A 22,151-nucleotide genomic window follows, 5' to 3' on the forward strand; every position below is an offset into this window, starting at 1 on the left:
TTTTTTTAAGTGGAAATGTTAGTCGTTAATTTATTTAAGAAACATCCAGTTAGTTCATTTTCCTTCATATCTGTGGCATGAATCTATACTTGCAGTAGATATATGAATCTATACCTAATCAGAAAAACCTTCTGTAGTCCTCACCATGTTTTTACTAAAGATGTTATATTTCCTTTGTAACTTCATCCAGATGCTATATCTCAAATTGTCGGTAACATGTTCTGTTTCGGTATTTACATTTCAGGAAATTGCGAGATTTCTTCGAGTTCTTGGTTGTTATGCAATTGATACAGTTGTATAGAATTTGATCAATGAGTTTTAAGGTGCAATAGAAGATGCTGTTTGTTTTACTGACAGCATAAGCGACTAGGCTACTACTGGATGCAAAGGGAGAAAAGCATTGCACCATCCATGCAAAATTATTTGGATCTCCTAAGGAGTTTCGTCATAGTTCACCTTAGGGTGAATGCTGGTGCAGCCGCAGACATCGTCGTTTTGCTATTTATATTATACTATACATATATCATCATTCGTTCGCGCATATATTGTATAGAGCACCGTTACAGACCAAAGTTTGTTACCTTGAACAGAAAAAACTCCTGGACACTATGTTCCTGGACCTCCCTTTAAACTTTGTTGCAGGTCCCTTTTATTTAAATAAAAAGAAAACAATTTTGATGCAGAGTAAATCTTTTTACATTGTTAACTTATCAGAAACCACCATATGCATGACTTGTAATTTTTTGTTAGATATAATAAAAATCAAACTGTTTTTAATAATGAAAAATTATGATTGCCTTAACAATGTCAATAAAAAGAATTGTGGGTGTTTAAATTTTTTCTTGAAGATGGAAAATATAACTTGACAATTGAGGATGTATATCTATAATTAGAATAGGATATATTCAAACAAAAATAAAAAACAAATATGCATGCTTGAAAAGTCAACTCAACTCATTTGTGGCAGTTGTAGTTTACTCTAGACACATTTTGAAGTTTAAACTTGACGATTCTATCCTATCCATAACAAGCATCTCATATATGCCCTAAAAAAATCAGAGAAATTATATTTTCACTTTTTTTTAGTATAATAATTGAGCAAGTATCTATTAGATTCCTTAAAACATGCATGTGATCCTCTAAACAAGTAATATTAATATAGTTCTTAAATATATATACCCTCCAAGCACAATGTGGGCATGCCTTCCTTTTTCTTTTTAATTAAAGCTTGCTGATTGAACCAGATCTTTAGATCCAATTGATTGAAGAGTTATTATATAATCCACTATGTCAATATTTTAAGAAAGAGAACTATTACTACTACTCAATTTCCTGTCTATTTTCCTTCACATGCAAGTACCTTAATAGCTAATGACAATCCATTAAGGAAGTCAATAAAAGTGGATAAGCTAGTGCCAACAATGTTGGATGACAAATACATTTGGTCTTCTATGACAGTGCCACACAACCACACCAACCCTCAACAATAACTAATCTATATATCTTTTGTGTATATTCAGATTAACAGTGAATTTGACAAAACCATGTAATATCATGATTTTATTGAAGTTTTATTTAAAGTGTAGTTTTTATCAAAATTCTAGCTATCTGCTGTAATTTTGTCAAATTTACACACAGGTAAAACATATACTTAGTGGGCATGTAACTCATAGTGCTAACCAAAGTATCAACCCACTATTTTATGATAAGGATGAGTATTTAAAATTAAATAAGCCTTAATAAAGATGCTGCACATAGTTTGCTTAACATGGTGGAAATACTCAAAGCATAGGTGAGTTGTCAAGTCCTATAATGAAAAAGGAAAAGATAATAAATTAGAAAAAGAAAAAGCAATGTAACAGGGAGAGGCCATCTAACAAAGTTATACCTATAGCTCCCTATATAGCTATAATTTGGTTCACTACTCTTTCTGTTCCTTTTAACTCCTCCATCAAGCTTCTCAAATCTTCTTCATCCAATCTCCAATTCAATCGTTCAAGGTACTATTTTCAACACATAAACTTGACAAATATTTATAGATTTGGTAAGTTCTCTAGATTTTATGAGATGTATCTTGCAACTTATATGATAATTCATTCATACATGCCCAATTGATTTTGTAATATAATTTCAAAAGATACATATATTTAATAAGATGGTTCAATTCAATGTTAGACTAAATGGCTTCACCTCCCTAGATCTGTTCTTGCAACAATGATTTATTGAGCCTTTTATTGTATCCTCGTATAGACACTTTCGAGACAACATGATTGGGCCAAGGGGAGTCAAGTGAAGCTGTCTTCTTCAACTTCAAATTTTTTTAGGCCTTAAATTTATACTTTGATTCAATTAATATTATTAAGGTGTTTATTTTTAATATTTATTTTTAAGATGTTTAATATTGTAAAAATAATTAGGTTTAAAGAGTCTCCAATTTTATTATTGTTAATTTTTATTTTTTTTAGTACAATATTATTGTTAATTTCTAAAGGGTTTCATTTTAAATTTTGTTTTAGACCTCTAGATTTATTAGGCCAACCTAAAGACTATTTGAGATAATTTATGAAAACAACAATTTATAATATATATATATATATATAATAAACTATTTTAGTTTATTTTTATAAACTTTTCAAAATAATTTATATAAAAACAACTTGATTTTATTTTATTTTTTCTCATAAAAATAAATTATATATAAGAACTTATATTATATTATAAACACCAAATTAAATTGTTTATCCAAAAATGTCATTGTCTAATTTTTTGTTTGGACTAATTAGTATTATTTGATTTAATTATGGTGTAGGGCTGAGGAAGTAATAAGATGGCAACCGAGGCACCAAGTTGGGCTGATCAATGGGGTGCTGGTGGGTTTGGGGCAATGGAAGATGATAGGACTAAAACCCAAAATGAGATGAGTAAGAGCAAGAATTCAGGTGCTAAGGGTGGCTTTAGTAAAGCCAAAGCAACTGCCTCAAACTGTGTTAAATGGTTAAAAAGCCTATGCAAGAGAAAGACTACTACATCTCAACAACTTGGTTAATGGAAGATATTATGTGTTCATTTTTAATTCAGCACTATGGCACATATCTGTTTTCTATTTTTTTTTTTTTTTTATGGATTAAAGGTGGTTTGATTAGTTAGTCTTTGTTTCAGTAACGAAAATTGATTTTGATTGTTTTTATGAAAACGATTTTAATTGTGTTGAATTCTTAAAGTAATTTTACTTTTCTCAAATTGAGATGGAAAAATTATTATTAATAACAATAGTGAAAGCTTTTATAAATGTCTTGGATGAGATTTGAAATTAGTTTACATAATCAAATTCATACCGCTCAATTGACACCTGATGGACTAAATTAAATTGGTTTTTTATCAAAAATTAATTCAATAATAAATTCAAGACTAAAAAGTAATTATATTTAGAGTATTTTGAATACAAAAAAAATTCTATTTGAAATATAACTATATATTATCTATAGAATATTTAATAATAAATTTGATTGTATTATTTTAATATCTTAAAAAATATTATTTTATTTTATACTATATTCTACAATAATAGATTTGTTATTATAAATGATATATTATTTTTGCAATTTTTCCTGAAATGTGTACATGCATTAAATCTTTTGATTTTTTGGTGTATATCAAACTAAAAATATATATGGGGTAGAATTGGTTCACACCCTGACGTCAAACTATGACATATTCTATAATTTTTTTAAAATAAAACTCGCACACAACTTTGAATTTATAATATGACATTCATTTTAACGATATTAAAATTTATATTTTGAATTAAGCATTTCAAATATATCTAATAATTTTTAATTGTATATATGTTATAAAATTTACTGTTATAACAAAAATTATTATCACAGATATTATATCTATAATTTTGATAACATAGAATCATTTGATATATAAATAAAATACATCAAATTATTTAATTTAATAAAAGTTTATAAAACGCTAAATTTATAATATATCAAAATATTTAAAATTAATATAAATTTTATAAACATAATCTTTATATATATATGACAATAATTTTTAATTCAATGACAAGTTTTGTAATACATATTTACAATAAATAATTATCAAATGTGACATGATACTCCTTTGACGTCGAATTATCAAAGGTGACATAATATACAATAAATAACTAGTTTAGAAGTGCGGTGTGAATGGATCCTCTCCCTCTGCTCTCTCTCTCTGTATATATCAAGAAATTAATCTATATATATAATGTATGCAGCAACTTGTATTTTAAAAAATACATCTTTAGGGTTTTTTATTATTTAAGTGCAACTTCTAATATTCCCTTTTATCAGAAAATTGATTAATTTAGTTAAAAATCTTAAATTAATTTTATCAAATTATTAAGGTAATTAATGAAGCTAATTATAATGCTAATTAAGTGATAAAAATGTAAAATAAACAAATTATAAAACTATTCACTAAATTAATTAGAAAAACTACAACATGAGGAATGAGGGAGGCCCATAAATGATCAAAAGGTCATCCTTCTAACAAAATAAAAAAAAAAATGAAGAAAAGGATACATAAATGGGGTAGTTTGAAATGAATAAATAAAGTCAACATTGTTGGTTTTGAGAGAGAGTATGAATGATGAGTGAGATCGTACAAGTAAGGACCACAATGAGTGAATTACACAAATTTCTATAACTATTCATTCATTGATTCATATATTCCCTTTCCCAAGCTCATTTATCTTCACTTTACACACCTAATTAACCTTCTTTATGGAAAAGTGTTATTCTACTCCTTCAAAGTTCAAACATATCCTAATTGTGAAGACTGAAGAAGACCCTTCAACCTTGAACAACAACTTCCTGCAAGGAACAGAGGTCTAGGCTCTACATACTTAAGACCTGCATTATTATTATGTTACTATGTTACCACAAGTACCAACAATATTTAATCATCTCTGTCTTTGCTCATTTACTACACTACCACCAACCCCACTATTTTTTTTTAAAGGTAATTAATTATATATAACATTCGTCACTATATATATTACTATTAAGGTTTTTATTACTCAGAGGATGCTTTTGCCTATTGTTGGAATTCATTTTCATTGACCAAGTTGAGAACTTTATTGCACCTGAGAACATTGTCTGAAGATTCCTTATTTGATAGGGTATGAAACTGCTTCAAATTAATTTAATTGTGAGATTTTTCACGTTATTGTATAATCAGACATTGTTGAATTTAGGTTGTTTTGTAGTGTAAAAAAAGGTGGAAAAAAAAGACAATGTTTCACATGAAGATAGGGACACATCGTGGCTACCCATTAAGTAGTACTGGTCCTTAATTTGGGGTAGGATCCCTTTGGGTCAAGCTGGGTAGAGAAAGGGTTTGGTTACTTTTGTGCTAATTAACTTTGGCACAGTTACATTACATAAATTTATCTCACAAAAGTGAATTAGAGAGCTTTATTTCCGGATAAAAGAAAAAGAAGCATTGGTTGTTAATTAGGATAACAAAAAAGAGGGTACAAGTAGTAAGTGACAACATGTTGAATAAAGAAAAGGTTTGAGAAAGTTCGAAAACGTGTGCAAACAAATCTCTCCCTTAGTTATGGGCATTCCTCACGGAAACAGGGTCCCAGACATGCATGCTGCTACTAATTAACACATTCAATGCTGCTAGTACTACCCTATTCTTCTACTTATGTCACGGAAAGGGAAACTTAACTCTCTCAATTATCCACACCACTATTAATTCAAATTCCATCTATATATACTCCATTCAATTTCAAATATAACTAAAAGTATTTTTTTTTTATAATTAGTTTAGATTTTGAATCAAATATATTATTTTTATTGATCTTATTTTTATTTTTATTTAACATCAAAGTAGTATTCAATTCTTCGCTGACAATTTATCACAATACATATGTCTATCTAATTACATGTTAACATTTTCATTTCTATTGACAAAATTCTTCGTAGTAAGATTTTAGTTACTTTTTTCAATTAAAGACAAATTAGTAAAGGAACCTCTTTTTCCATAATTAAAGGTAGAAATAAATTAAGACTAGATGTCCAAAATATTTATGGTATAAATGAATTCAAACTTTTGCAGATAATGGTATAGTCCTATTAGTGTAAAAAAAGTATAATTTTATCTCAAAAAGTATAATTTTTAAATTTTTTAAAAATTAAATATATAAATTTCAAGACACTATTTTTATATATAATTTTTTAATATGTGTTTTTAGATAATAGTTAATTTTTCTCTAAAATAAAACAAATTTAAATTAACAAAAAATATGAGATGAGACTGAGACAATCAAATCATAACCATATTCAGAAGAAAAATATTCGATGTAAATTTAATGAGATGTATATATTTTAAGAAAAATAGAGATAAAAGATAATAATGTAATAAGTTGGCCATCTTATATGAACTTGAAAAATATAAGATATATGCCTATCATTATTGTATTTACAATTACTTACCAACCACTCACTTACTACTTTCCAAAAGCCATTTTCTTATATTTGAATCTCAATTTCAAGTGTGGTTGGCACTGGCAGCAGACCAACTTAACCTTCCATCTCAACTCATAAATCATAATAAATATACACTCACTTCCTTTCTTAGTGATGATAATTCAAAAATATGCCTTTCTCCTATTGTCACCATTCTCAAAATTTAATGTGTCCTGCCCACTTCCTATTCTTTGCAGGGCCGTTGGTATATTTAATTAAATGCTTTGCCACAAAATTTAAGACTCTGCATTTCTCTGTCTCTCCCTCTTCCTATTAAATTTTAAGAATCTCATTTTACACCACATAGTCACTCCTTCACCACTCTTGTTATGCTTTTCTTGGTTCTTATTCTATGTACTATGTTTTTTATGGTGATGGATTAATTGAAGTTGAGTTACTTATATTATACAAACCGCATTGGTAAGCTATTCTTGTTAAATACTATTATAGACTCACATTGATTAATAACAAATGATTTTTTTTATTGTTATCTTCTTCATAAAGTGGAGGAACATGAAGGTTTATATTTACAGTTGAGGTTGGGAACTTGATATGAGATATTGGTGCGGTTCAATCAGAAGACAATGCTTTTGTAATCTAAAAAAGCTTTGTGTTATTTGATTGAGCCGTGCCAATATCACGTGTTGATTGATATAAGGAAAGACAAACACAATTTCTTTCTCCTCTAGCGAAATTCGCAACAAAGGTAATTTTTTCAATGTGTTTTGTAACTTAATTGTACATGAATGAGATTGATTACCATTTATTTGATTCTTTTATTTTGCAGATTTGATCTTCATCCAGCAAAGAGTGATGATCAATTTCTTCTATAGGTGTGGGATCACACAACTAATGAATTGGTATGGTAGGTAGGAAATTTGTTGTACCATCTTTTTATTATTTATGAAGATGGTAGGGAACTTAATTCATTAAGGTGGATCAAGAGGCCCATATATATAAGTCTTTCTTTTATGCCACTTTGCTTGTATTTAAAGGTTCTTAGTTGAAAATGTCCCATCTTTTTTTCTTGCTTTTATGTTTAATTAAAGCACTTTCCAGACAAATATATATGCATTAATTTTGGAAATATTTCCTATTAGAAAATGAATTCACCGAATTTTTAAATCATAACTCAACTGATAATTATAAAAAAACTGAAATTGTTATTTTAAATATATATTATTATATTGAACACTATATTTTAAATTTTAAATTTTATTTTTAAAAAATAGCCTAGACGGTATGTAGTTATAAGATTTCTTAATTAATCATTTGTAGAACTTTTGTTTTTTGGATGAATTTGTTCACATTCAATTACTTTTTTTAAGTAAATAATAGGATTTTACTGGTATGCATTATAGATGTAAATAAAATTTACGCATATAACCATTGGCATCTCATCTTTATATATACATATATATATTGAAAAGATACTTTTAAAACTAATATAATAAAATGACATTATGGTAAAATGTAATTGAATGTATTTGTAAACATTTTACATTTAAAGTGTATGTCAATAATAAATTCAAATTTAAATGATATATTTTCATCAAAAAATAATCTTTCACCAATTTAACTGCCATCTAGTGTTAATATAAAAAGTTTTACACTCAACCATTCATGAGAATGATTTTAGAAGTAGGTTTGATAAAAATCAAACATTTTTAATAATGTGATGATTGTAATTGATTGACAATATAAAAAAAATTACATTGACATTGTATATAAGTTAAATCCATCCTATATTTCTCAAAATCCTTTCTAAAAAGGTGCATCATTGATCAACTAAAGTGCAATTTGTTGACACAATGACTAAAGCACTTCCTAAATCAAGAAAGCTAAAGCTTGCTGCAATGTCCAAAGCAAATATCAAGGAGGAGTCTTAGCTGTTCTTAAATTTCTGTTTCTCATTTTTCTGTTTTATGTGACCTTTGTAATAATCCCAATTAAATCTTAGTAGTTAAATCTTTTTGGTAAATTTCAGATGGTTTGTAAATTGTAAGCCAGTAAATAAGCATTCTAAAGCATGAAACAAATAATTTCCCTTCAATTTTAATCTCTCAAATTATTTCTCTACAAGTTCCAAACTTCTGGTTTATGTTTCTGTCAAATCTGATATTTTACACAATCATGAGAAACAACTAAAATTATATTAAAAATTTAAGGGAAAGACAAAAAAGTTGGACATATGTTAAATCAAAATAAAAAGTTGAACATAATGATAACTAACTAACTAATTACTATGAAACTTTAGACATGGCAGAGAACAAAGCCCTTCGGTCAATTAACAAAAGAATGGGTTGGTTGCGAGTTGCGACTGTACTCTTCTACTTGTTCGATCTCGTCGACCGAAGTGTGGTTTTCTCATTCTCCTCAGTTTTGAAAAAGAAGGGCTCCCAGGCACCAAGTCTTCTACTACTTGTTTACATAGCATGCGCCTTTCATATGTAAACTCTTTCGAGTTTGTGTTCATGTGCTTGTTAAGTTGCGACCTATCGGAAAGTTGAACTCCACAATGCATTTTCGTCCTCTCCACAACGCAGGTGAACGTCCTGCATCCTCTCAACAGACCGGCAAATCCCGCTGCATTTCCAATCAAATGAAGCAGCACATATATTACCAGCCTGAGCCTTCCACTCACAATCTGCACAAAGACAACACTACTAGTATTAAATAAAACTCCAAAGTTGGTTGATAATTAATTCAAATTTTAACATATATGTTATCATGTCTGTCAGAAACCGTCGAAAATTATCGCATGGGGGTTTCAAATATGAAAAAATAACTAATTTCATATGATTTTTCTTTTAATATATTGTGGTGAGAATCAAAACAAAATACCAGGGGGTGTGCCACAACACATTCTCCTATCATCAACATGATCCACATCTAAACCAATGAACCATGATCCCAATGAAACATCTTCATTGGCATATTTATGCAGCACATCCCTGACATTATAAAATCAAACCGTTACCAATCTATCAAATAACAACTTGTGCCAAATTAGTCAAAAAAAAAACTATTTGTTGAAATTGTGGGATTTTAGAAAAAAAGAGGAGAGAAAATAATAAGAGTTGGAATACTATTAATAATAGCTTTACTCTGACTCGATACAAAAAACTCAATATTAATCTCTATTTATAGAGATACATAAACTCAATTATAAATAAGTAACAAATCATAATAATGATGAGAGATATTCGAAGATATTTATGATTATCAATTGATCCTAAGAAATAACTCAAGATACTATAATATAATATAATATAAAAGATATTATAAGATAAGCAAAACACATCGTGCAGTCCTTTTAAATTACACAAAATTGATCATTTAATTTTTTTTTATCAAGTTAGTCATTTGTATTTGTAAAAGTTACAATGTTGAACTATTTTTTACTCCTAACCTCATTTCAATCATTTTTTAGTTAGAGATTTTTAAAATGGTAATATGAGTTTTGATATCAATCATATAAAGAACAACATAATAAATTTCCATGTGATTTCATGATATAGATTGAGAGAATTTTGCGAGTAATTTTAAAAATTCTAAAATCTATCTCACTCGAATCCTCTCTTGTTTAATTGTTTTTCTAAGATTTAATTGAGGGTTTATATTCTTATGATTATAGCAATCAAAACCCCTTAAGAATTACACGAGTTTATTGAAAAAATTGGAAGAATTTTGGATTTCAATTTTGCTGATTTGAAATTAGAATTACTGGAGTAAACATTTATAAATATAAAGGAAGATCTTGGCACTAAAAGAAACATAAAGTACTAACTTGTTCCAAAAAATAAATAAATAACTAATATGTATTTTTCGTGTAACTTAAAGGACCGCGGGATGTATTTTGCTTATAAGATATTTTCTAATATTCGTACATTATTAAATTGTGTCAGCTAAGCTTGTTGACCTTATAATCTTAAGGTAGAAAGTTCAAATTTTCACGCATACAGTTGTAAAAGGACCATTAGTATCATTTTAACTAATAATAAGTATTCCTTCCCTAGCGAAAACAAAACTTACTGATTTGTTGATATATAAGTTGCCAAATCTTGTGAAATGGCATATAACTGTCCGGTAGCATGGCGAAAGTACTTGTTTCCAACCTCACCAAACTTCCAGTATTCTGGTTCATGGTATTTAACTCCCCTGTTGCAAGACAGTTACACTAGGAAATAGATTTAAACTTACTGGAAAATACAATTCAGCTTTTCTTACTTCTGAGCAAGGACAGGACCAGATTTCATGCACCCAATGTACACTCGAGGTTTCAGACGGTGCATAGTCAGAATCAACGCAAGTGTTGCTGAGATTTAAAAAAAAGCACAATGAGGAAATGATGGATATTTATATTGATCAACAATTATGGTTGATTAGCTAAATAACTAAGCTTGTTACACAACACCCTTAGATAATTTATCTTAAATACATATTTTAAAAACACTTTGGGAAACTTTTACTAATAAAACAATATACATAAATGAAATGTCCTTGTCTAATTTTATTCAAAATTTAAAATTAAAAATAAAAAATAAATAAATAAATAAATAAATAACTCATGGAAAACTTTTCATAAAATTACAATACAGAGTAGAAGTTCAATAAGAATTCTGACTATCATTTTTAGAATAAGAAGTATCAATCATTCAGTTATCATACATTCATATGTAACATATAATTTTTATAGAATATCTGTAATAAATTTATCTAATTCTTTTGTTCTTTTATAAAGCCATGTAAAATTATTTTCCTGAACACATATAAGAAGTAAGTAAACACTACTACTTATCATAATTAAATGTAAAAAACGAAGAATTTTTCTACGTACCTAAATTCACATGAACATCATCATCAACTTTGACATAAAATTCGGCATCCCACAGGGCAACAGCAGTTGAAAAGTAGGTTTTAGTTTTAGCTGATAGTTCGAGGTATCCCTCGACGTGGTTCTGTTTAAACATGGGTGCATTTTGTTTCATAAAAAAAAAGTACAAAATACACAGTACATAGGATTATACATTTAACTGTAAATGAAAAATAACAGGAGAGAAAGATCACCAGCCTCAAAAAGTCATTATGAAGCTTCTCCTCTGCTCCAATAGCTTTGTCAAGAATGCCACCTGATGTAGAACTGTAACAAAAAAAGTAAACTAATTTAAAGTTCATTCAAATAAAAAGAATGTTACGTAAAAAGTATGTATACTAATACTACCAATCAACACAATCCAAAGCAATCTCATTGAATCGTCGCATAATCACATTTCACAGAAGAATGAGAGAATAACAGTTATCAGCTTGATATAACTTGATGGTAAGGCCACACAAAACAAAGTTTTACTAAGCAAATCATATTCAACAGAATAATCATAAATACGTAAGTATGCTGAAAAAGACAGTAATATCAGGAGACATTGAATCCGACCTGTGACCTATAACGAAACGTATGATTATGCCCTTTTCTTCCTCCAACTTCTTTCTATCCTCCACTGATAAGAGTTTCATTTGAAACCATGGATCAGATGCATGAGGTACACAGAATTAAAAAAAGAGGTTATAAGAGACTTTTAAGAGAGGAAAAACTAGAAAACGCTGAAGTATCACTAAATCACCTTGTGGCATCCAAGTTTCTCGAACAGAATCTCTTCGTTTCCTGCTACTAAAAGCTGTATTGATCCCTATAACCATGAAACATTTTTTCCTTGGAGTTGAGCTAACTGTCTCTGTGTTTCCTGATACAGGAGAACCATTGACAATAAATACATGCAAGGGCTATCAAAGCAAATTTAAGATTCAGCTCCAATGCAGATAGTCTTACTCGATTTCCTGCAGTTTATGTATAATAATTGGTTTAGAATTAAAGTTATTAGATATGCATAAGCATATTCAGTGCATCTAAGCATTGGTTTGGCTTACTTGATAACATTCTGGGTATTTGAAACTTCCACTTTACTATAATTGGAGCTAGGCTTTACAACCTTTGAACAAAAGGCAGAAACACAAAGAAGAAAACATCATGACAACATTTGTAAATAACAAAAGATTAATAGTTATATGCCTGAGATTTAAACAGCAAAGAAACATATTTTTCAAAAGCCAGAGTAAAAAATTTATTAAAATGTTTGATAGAATCATGGCAAAAATTATCATGAATAGAAGTGTGACTAATACACTTACTAAGTTTAGATTACAACCGTCGGAGTTTAATTTTATTCGTTCGATTTCTCTAGAGGTCCTTGAAATTTCTTTATATTCAGACATCGACCACATCCTGATGCAGAATTTGGGGTTAGTATTACACATGTTATAAATTTTAGCTCCCTTGAGATATCAATGTAATAACTAGTAAAAGAGAATAAATCAGGGGGGAAAACTAGTTTAAGGTTTCAGATTATAATAGCAGATATAAATCAACATTTGATATAGAAACCTAGCTTTATAAGTGAATATTTTTCTCAAATTTGTAGGACCAAAATCAAGGGATATGAACAAAAGTTCATGTTATATAAAAAAAATATAGACACCCATCTCTTCCTTCTATGAAGCCATGACATAGAATTGAAGGGCATGAAGTGGATGAGATAAGAATTAAGTGTTTATAGCATAAGCGTTTATCGTATAAGTACTTATGTATAAGCTATTTCTATAATAAAAGATAAAATAAAGTCAAATTGTTTTCATATAAGTGGTAAATTGTTTTCATAAGTTATACTTGAGAACTTATGTAAATTAGCTGAAAACAACTTACGAACAAGTCATACGTTGTTTCCATATCTCTCAGACAATCTCACAAGTGCATATGAGTTATGTCAATGGATAAACTCAAATAAACTAATCCAAACAACAGCCCGTAATAAGTCCAAGTAGCGTTTGACATTAACACAGTATTTATTTGGAACGAAATGGAGGGTGGGTATTGTTACTAATATTTCTTATTTGGTTCAACAATTTGGAGGAGAGCAAAAATTCCTCTTTATTCATTTTTAACAAACAATTATAATATCATTTATCTAAATAGTATACAACAAAGAGACAAACAAACAGTAAAAATAAGAAGGTATGCAACAAGTTTAATGCAGAAGCAATACAACTCATGGCAATGCAGTTCAAAACCAATGACACAAATTTATATTCAAAATTAAAAAATTTAATAAAAAAATTGTGCTAATTCAAGCAAGTTTCTCTAAATCAATAAATAAAATTTAATGTGGCAGAACAGTTAGCTTTAAAATCAGTTAACAAAATGTTGTATCACATAGCTTAACCCCCAATGCAGCCACAAAACTCAATTACTAACTAAGATCGTAACTGAAAAAAAATAAAAATCAAAACTTGATGGTGAAATAGAGAAACCCATAAGCAAAAGTACCTATTAGTGAAGAACATTCCAGCACAGAAGCTTGCCAAACAAAGCAAAAGAACCCATTTCCTGTGAATGACAGTCCTTGCTCCCAATTCAACACCTCCAACCTTGATTTTCAATGACATTGTTCTTGCTCTCCTCACTATAAACAAAACCCACAAAATAGAAACAACAGTGAGAAAAAGAAAAAGATAATTGAAAAGCAAAGTTTAAAATCTTGTACAGTACCTCCTCCTATGTTTGGGTTTGGGAGAAGGCAAGAGAAGAACACTCTCCAAAACGCCACAAAGGAAATTGGGAAGAACAATATTTATAACAAATAACGGTAACAGTTACTGAATTGTTCAATCACGGTTTACATTTCTATTTTGTCTACCTTCACTTCAGTTTTTTTTGTCTTGCTTTAAACCTGTTCAATGTTTGGTTGGTTCAAAATGTTTTCATTTCAACTCAACTCTCATAAATAACTTTTGTTTTATGCGTTAAACGGTTATTTCATTTCAGAAAGGTGTTTGTTACTACTACTACTTTTAATTTGTGTTAATTAATAATAATGTCGGTTTGGTATTTAAGTATTTAATAACTAATGTTATTACTAAAGGACTTTGGGTGGATCGCACTCATGTGAAGTGGTTTGTTTCGTTTAGAGTCAGAAATAATTGGAAATTAGAAGAACGAAATACCTTATTATTATTATTTTTTAAATAAAATTTAGGGGAGGTGATATTGGATATACTAATATTCGACGGTATTAACATAAAGTAAACTTGTAACATGCAAATTCAATAATTATCTTTTTAACATTAGAACAAATCATTGAAGATAATATACTATTCAAGTTAACTACAACGTTAAACAATTAATGTGCATTTTTTTTAACTGTAACTTTGATGCTCTAAATCCAAATTTTCTGAATCTCTCTTAATTTTCACTATTTCTTTTTTTTTCTTTCTTCATTTTCATTAAATAAAAAATTTATATCATATAAGAAGTTAATTTGAATGTATCTCACAATGCATCGAATGCAAGACTCTTGTTTTGCAATTGTCATACTCTTGCTCATGGTTTGATGATCAAGATAATTGTAGCAACATATATAATATTTTGTAGTGGCTGCTCCAAACTAGTAGCAGTGTCGAATATAGGAAGTTGGTTACATTTTTTTTGGATATAGACAGTTTGCTATATATTCTGTTTGCGTATTTTGGTTATTTAAAGCTTCAGATTTTTGTATTCTGGTTATGAACCATATGTTTGTTATGTAAGATAAGTATTTTTTTTCTCTTTCCTATAATTAGATAAATATGTTGGTTATGAACCTTACTAAGTTAGTAATATACTTTATAATTGGTTTGGTTTCGCGTTCTAATCGAAATTATAACATCCCAATGCTTTTTGACCGTGATTTTGTGAAACTGGATATTCCAACTTATCTTTCACAGCAACACTGCGTCTAATAAGTTGATTTTGAGACCATGTTTAACGCTTTCAATAGTTTATCATTTGTTTCATTATATTCAATCTTAGAGGGACTAAAATGAAAGTATTTCTGTTTTTTGTACAATAAATAAATAAAATATTTCATAATAATGATACGGCTCAACACCATTTTATATTCGTTAAAAAAGATAGTTAGAGTATTTTAAATAAACATATTATTTTCTCTATCTTCAATTTTTAATCCTTTAAACATTTTATTTTTGTTCTAAAATTTTGAATCTTTTAGAAAATCAATATACAATTAATGATGTTTTTCTTTCTATCCTTAAATACTCAAAAATCTACATTAAATGATATTTTTTACTTAATGAATAAAAAGTAAAAAATATTAAAAACTTATATAAATTTATTATTCCTTAATATGTATCATAAATTTCTTGATATGTATTTAAGATTAAAAGAATCAAAATTCCGTACAAAACAAATAAAAAATATTCAATTAAATTTTAGGATAATTGAGTGTTCACCAAAATAAAAATATATTCTAGGATCGATCAACCAATATCATCCTCTGAACACTAATAATTTGTATTCGAAGTTTTCTTTGTATACAGTGACATAGAGAAATAGTCAATATAACAATAGTTAGTAAGAAAATCTAATTTGAACAAATTTAACAAATTTCTTATATATGAAAGAAAAAAAAAATTTGTCTCACTCTATCTGATGTAGTTGAGGTGTGGTGAAGAGAGGTACGTAATTAAACAATGAATTAAAGACAAATTAAAAATTAGTTATCCAACTTAATACAATATATAGTTATTTTATATAAAAGCACCACAACCTAATAATATAACTTCAAATTAGATTCAGCCATAATATTATGTCTTTGAGATCAATACCATAATAGGTATATACAATTTTAATAGTTTAGAAACTATATGAAACTAGTTGAAGTATAAATTTAGTGTCTACAATCCGACTGCACATTTCAGTTTCTAAATAATTGGAACAATCACCCGCATATGATATTTCATGAATAAATCAAACATGCAAGGTCCAAAAATTCATATCCATCCGGTTCAGGAAGACATCTGTTCAATTACAAAATAAAGAAATAAAGTGTTGCTTGTGTGTCAGAGCGAGAGACAGAGAGATGGCCAATATACCATAGTTAAAGCAACACATAAAATCAATAATTGAAGACATTGATGATTGATTTATCATGCAAAATGATGTTTATAAATAAAATAGTTTCCACCTAAAGAATCTTTAAACTATTCTAACCCATTGCAACTCAAACTCCATCCATTCAACCATTATTTTAAAATATTACTCCAAAAAGATTTCAAAATTAAAAAGCTTCAGAGACACAATGACCATAAAAAATGTATTTCAGTCTTGTTTGTCAAAAGAACAAAGTACTCTAGCAACCTCAAAACTCAGCCATAATAAATGTAATAAAAGGTTCAATTTCCAAACAAGCATAGCTAACAGCAATTCTAATTCAAAAAGCACCGGATCATTTTATTTATAAAATACTTGAATTATAAGTTTATAACAACTCAGAAATAAATAATTGATACACCTTAGAAATAGGAAATCAAAGAAAATGATGTGGGATTGTAAAACAAACAAAAAATCTTCAAACCACAAAAGATACAAATGTTTATCAATAACAATAACCATTCTTTTCTCATTCTTTATAAATTGTTCTTAACTCAATTGGTTGCTCTTAAAACCTGCATAAACTGAGGGTTTGCACTTACCTAGCTTAACTTGTGAGATATAGGCAAGTGCTCTTAAAATTTGTTTTGTCAACGTGTTCAATTAACATGTCAAGGTCTTTAACCTAACATTAAGTATTAGTTAATGAAAACAAAATTCAGTTCACCGTCTGGAGTAGTTTTGCAACAATCTGAAGATATCTGACTATTACCTCCATAAAAAGGTCAACAACAACCTCTGATTTGTTATTGTGCTGTTCAGAAATAAAAAATTATTCAAAAGAAATCAACACATAACAGTCTTCATCTAACAACATCAATTTTAGACCTTCATATGAAAAGCAACTATTTGTTGATCAAGTTCTATTAGGTCATCAATTGGGGCCTCTTCACTCTGTAGAAACACAAACAAACAAAAAACAATCATAAGACGAAGTAGTAATGGAAAACAATGCACTATAATTTAAATTAACTGATAGACTCACAAGTCTTTGCAGGTACTCTTGTGCAATTTCCGCAACCAAGCTCCTGACTACGAAATAAAACATGTGAGGTTGAGATTGATGATATCATTAAAATTTTAATTAACTTCATTAATTGAAGTTTTAATTTCGGGGCATTAGATGTAAAAACTACACATGTACTATACATGTATTTACCATCTACCATCAGTATCACACCTTGTATATATCTTCAGGGGACTTGGCCTCCATGAATTCAATATCACGGGATATCATTCACTTAACTTATGTTAATGATATCCTGCAACATTTCTCTTTCATGGGCTCAAAAACCATCAGAAAGTCTCAAGAAAATTAACAGCGCAATGGATAAAAGACAAATTAGTTACCCACCAAAACATCATACTAGTATTTCATAAACAAAGTATACCTTGATTTCATCCATGGTTTAATAGTATGCCTAAGAGAGCCACAATTGTTGTAGAAATTTCAATGGTTTAGAAACTGTCATGGAGCTAGTTGAAGTTTGAATTTCTTGCCTACAATATTTATGAAAAGCATGATTATTATCACATATTCAAGCATATTTAAGGTTCTTGTGATCAAAACTTAACTATGAAAATAATTTGGATCTACAATTGACACGACACACAATCATAATAAATTGCAAAACGATAAGTATATCAAACATACAATAAATAAATTTCATATTTTAACAATGTATATCAAACATTAAACAATCCCTTGCATACGATATTTCATATATTTCAAGCAAATCAAACAAAGAGATCACATGCAATTACACGTATTCACACATAATCAATCCCCAAAAATATCCCTTAATGATTAATCAACCCACACCTGGATTCCATGCTAGGTTGAGGTGAAGTTCTTGCCAAATATTCATGAACAGACTCAGCAGCTCAGACAATTCGTGAACCTTCTGTTCATCTATCGGTTGAATTAAGCAAAACAAAATTATAAACAAAAAATTAAAAAATAATTAACTCAAACATCAACTACTTCAATCAACCAATTACTCCAAAGAATGTAATTAACTAATTATTTTAAATTAGGGTAGAATTTTTCAATTAATAATACGGTATTTTAAACTAAATAAACATAACTTAATAGAGAAAATTGCAATTATGTTTCAGAACCAATTTGTACACTAGAAAAAAATATAATTTCATATTTTATTACAAATGCAAATTCATAATTTAAATCATTAAATAATTTCAAATAAAAAAAAATACAGAGTTGTTAATACTAAAAATTAAAAACAATAAACAAATAAATAATTAATTCAAACATCAACTACTTAGTAGTTATTAATGTAGTATTTTAAAATGGTAAGTGATGGCCGAGAAATACAAACCAGCGGCGGAGAGGAATACCGGCGCGGCGGTCGCCGGCGAAGTTACCCCGAACGTGATTTTTCCTTAGGGGATTTATTCAGGTAGTTAAGGGGGTTCTATTTCTCAACTTATTTTGGTAAATGGAGGCTTGAGGTGATCGGAAAATGGCCGTGAAAGTGGTTATGTGAAAAATTAACTTAACAAAACAAATAGGTGGGTTTTGTAGATCAGGAAGAGATGATTTTAATAGTGGTGGTGAGGAGGCCGGAAAATGCTAATGTGGGGGTCAAAAACTGCGGGTGCGAGATCAAAATCAGATGAATTTTCTGATTTCTAGTAAAAATGAAGAAAGAGAACTAAATGATGCTTCTATTATTCTATAAGAGAGAGAAGGATGAGAAATGACAATTTTTTCCGTTTAAAACTTCACAGAAATGTGAATGATTAATTAAAAATTGGTGGGTCCTACAACCTTTTTGTTTCTTCATTTTTTTTGGTACAACGCCGTTTGCTTTTTAACCCTAATGTGATGTGAGAGTTGGAATTCCAATTATGAAAGCAAAAGAAAGAAGAGGAAACAAAAACCAAAAAGATCATTTAATATTTTGAGGGGATCAAAATTTGTGAGAGATCAATAATATATTTTTCCTATAATTTAGAGTCACCTTAATTTTGACATTCTAATTTTAAATCTCTTTTAACACTTTAATTTTAACTTTTTAAATTTAATTTAAGTATTGTACATCACTAATACTAATGCTTATTCATCCAAACCTAACACTAATCATCTTATAATTATATTTATCAACTTTTTAATTATTATTATTTAAAAAATAAAATTTTAAAAATGTAATTCTTATAATTTAAACTTTGTTGTCCCACTCAAATACAATCTCAATATTCTCTTCTTTAATCTCAATTTCTTTATAATAAAAATACGATGATCGTTAAAAATCTCAAAATTAAAACTAACAATAAAATACACTAAAAGGAACTAATTATAAAAAATCAAAAAACTAAAGAATACAAAAACCACAAATAAATATATAGATAATCAATTTGGGGCTGAAAATTATAAAAGGTATAAATTTTATGAAAAAATTACATAAACCCTAAAACTAGAGATACATAATGAAGAAAAATGAAAAGATAAAAAGAAAATATGATGGACAATGAGATCGAAATATACAAAAGTAATTCAAAAATCCATCTTTTTAAAATGGTTCCATAAATATGACATTTTATATTTTTCTTTTAAAAATAATTTTATTTAAAATGTGTTAAATACTAAATAAAAATATTCATTTTAATATAGACTTAAATTTGAGTTTTCTATATATTAGAGAAGTCTATTACTTCTATTAGAATCAATTACGTTGTATTTTCTTATTTTACTTTTCATAACTATTTTTGTTTAAATTTAAACCAAGCAAAATAAAGCTTAATTAAAATTGGTCATTCTCGTAAGATTTATTAAAAAAATGTTACATCACTCACGGTCACAGAGTTGGTTACACATGTCACATGTTAACTTGACAAGTGATTATGTTAATTATTATTATTCAAAAAAATAAAATTTTGAAAACTTAATTCTCATAACTTAACTTAAACTCTGTTGTCCCACCCAAACACAATTTCAATATTCTCTTTTCTAACCTCAATTTTTTTACAATAAGAATACGATAATGATTAAAAACCTCAAAATTAAAACTAACGATAAAATGTACTAAAACAAACTAATTATAAAAAGAAAAAAAATACAAAAACCACAAGTAAATGTATAGATAATCAATTTGGGACTGAAAATTATAAAAAAGGTAGAAACTTTATGAAAAAATTAAATAACCCCTAAAATTAGAGATACATAATAAAGAACAATGAAGAGATAAAAGGAAAATATGAGGGACAATGAGATCGAAAAATACAAAAGTAATTCAAAAATTCATCTTTTTAAAATGGTTTCATAAATATGACTTTTTATATTTTTCTTTAAAAAAATAATTTTATTTGAAATGTATTAAATACTAAATAAAAATATTCATTTTAATATAGACTTAAATTCAGGTTTTCTTTATATTAGAGAAGTCTATTACTTCTATTAGAATCAATTACGTTATCATTTTCTTATTTTACTTTCCATAACTATTTTTGTTTAAATTTAAACCATGCAAAACAAAGCGGAATTAAAATTGGACATTCTCGTAAAGTTTGTTAAAAAAAGTTCATAGAGTTGGTTACACATGTCACAGGTTAATCTGACAAGTGATTATGTTAATTATTATTAAGTGATTATTATTAATTATTAAGTGAAAATGTGGCACAAAAATAAGTTGCAAACATGATAGCTGCCCATTCACTTTCACTAGTTCCGAATAATTGAGTAATTGTACCTAAAAACATTAACAAAATAACTGCATTTTAGTCTAAAATAAAAAAAGGTTCAAATTTTATTAGAGGCGTATATAAAATGGACCAAAAATATTGAATAGTTAAAAGAGTTTAAAAAAGAATAATGTTTAATTTGTTAGTATAATTAGAGTCAATAACACAAACAATAATTCTATTTGTTCCCGTAAAAGATCGCCTAAAGAGGTCATTTTAGGATTGCATTTAATTTTCTTTAACTATATTACTAAGTTTCATAAACAACTTACTCATGGCAATTGCAGGTGGAAGGGCAAATTGAAGCAACAAAAGAAATTGATACAATGGATCAAGCCAATATGAATAGCACCTTTAAGAATTCCTATACCTATTGCTGGCAATAATATAAATCTAACCACAACAATGCCAACAATAAGTGGAAGAAATTGCTTTTGAAAACCTTTTAAACCTGAAAGTAATAAACATTATTTAATGTTGAGATTAAAAATATAACGAAAATGTTGAGATTATATTTATTGCTTATTTTCTTTTAGGCACATATCATAACCTTTTCTTTTTTAATTATTTTAAAATATTAATAATGTTGAGATAATATTTATCAATTTATTGAATATTTTAGCTATAATACACTCTCTAGTTTATTAAGTTTTTTTAAAACGTATAATATGAAACAATATTTTATTAGCATGCACCTAATGAAAATATTGATCAATCATAAAGTAATGGTTTTGTTACTCACTCTAACATTTGGCTAATATAAAATGTTAGGACACAATTAGATTCCAATATTGCTTTTGGCTAATAAAATGTCCCAATAGGTTGGACCAAAAAGCAAAATATTGTCTAATATAAAACAACATTAAACTTTTATTTTATCCTTC

The 22,151-nt window shown here is 27.9% G+C and overlaps 3 protein-coding genes and 2 long non-coding RNA genes across 6 annotated transcripts in view; 3 read left to right on the top strand and 2 right to left on the bottom strand.

The window, feature by feature from the left end:
* LOC101498779 (arogenate dehydratase/prephenate dehydratase 1, chloroplastic) overlaps positions 1-682 on the top strand; it is a 5,477-nt gene extending 4,795 nt beyond the window's left edge. The window contains exon 11 of the mRNA XM_004507628.4: positions 245-682. Within this exon, the coding sequence (XP_004507685.1) occupies positions 245-301 (57 nt within the window). The 3' untranslated portion in view covers positions 302-682. The remainder of the gene's footprint in view (positions 1-244) is intronic.
* A 1,084-nt stretch (positions 683-1,766) lies between these two features.
* Positions 1,767-3,212, top strand: LOC101499103 (uncharacterized). 2 transcript variants are annotated; one of them, XM_073370804.1, is made up of 2 exons: positions 1,767-2,044; positions 2,810-3,212. In XM_073370804.1, the coding sequence occupies exon 2, from the start codon at positions 2,828-2,830 to the stop codon at positions 3,044-3,046; it is 219 nt and encodes a 72-aa protein (XP_073226905.1). In that variant the 5' UTR covers positions 1,767-2,044; positions 2,810-2,827; the 3' UTR covers positions 3,047-3,212. The 2 variants fall into 2 exon arrangements, with proteins under 2 accessions (XP_073226905.1, XP_027192323.1); XM_027336522.2 differs by having other exon boundaries at positions 1,778-2,000.
* A 3,294-nt stretch (positions 3,213-6,506) lies between these two features.
* On the top strand, positions 6,507-7,504 carry LOC113787814 (uncharacterized). The gene is made up of 2 exons (XR_003474330.2): positions 6,507-7,233; positions 7,315-7,504. It is a non-coding gene; the product is annotated as an uncharacterized lncRNA (long non-coding RNA).
* A 1,159-nt stretch (positions 7,505-8,663) lies between these two features.
* LOC101499421 (probable beta-1,3-galactosyltransferase 2) lies at positions 8,664-14,361 on the bottom strand. The gene is made up of 12 exons (XM_073370745.1): positions 14,128-14,361; positions 13,906-14,041; positions 12,714-12,807; positions 12,453-12,514; positions 12,149-12,268; positions 11,962-12,025; positions 11,598-11,670; positions 11,368-11,488; positions 10,758-10,845; positions 10,563-10,688; positions 9,372-9,481; positions 8,664-9,174 (listed from the first exon to the last, which is right to left on the bottom strand). The coding sequence occupies exons 4-12, from the start codon at positions 12,460-12,462 to the stop codon at positions 9,023-9,025; spliced, it is 864 nt and encodes a 287-aa protein (XP_073226846.1). The 5' UTR covers positions 12,463-12,514; positions 12,714-12,807; positions 13,906-14,041; positions 14,128-14,361; the 3' UTR covers positions 8,664-9,022.
* A 2,803-nt stretch (positions 14,362-17,164) lies between these two features.
* Positions 17,165-19,278, bottom strand: LOC101499729 (uncharacterized). Its single transcript, XR_190115.4, has 5 exons — positions 18,906-19,278; positions 18,389-18,478; positions 17,958-18,066; positions 17,552-17,598; positions 17,165-17,460 (listed from the first exon to the last, which is right to left on the bottom strand). It is a non-coding gene; the product is annotated as an uncharacterized lncRNA (long non-coding RNA).
* Between the last annotated feature and the right edge of the window lie 2,873 nt (positions 19,279-22,151).

This window comes from Cicer arietinum, chromosome 7 (assembly GCF_000331145.2).
Source record: "Cicer arietinum cultivar CDC Frontier isolate Library 1 chromosome 7, Cicar.CDCFrontier_v2.0, whole genome shotgun sequence".
Classification (NCBI taxonomy): Eukaryota; Viridiplantae; Streptophyta; class Magnoliopsida; order Fabales; family Fabaceae; genus Cicer; species Cicer arietinum.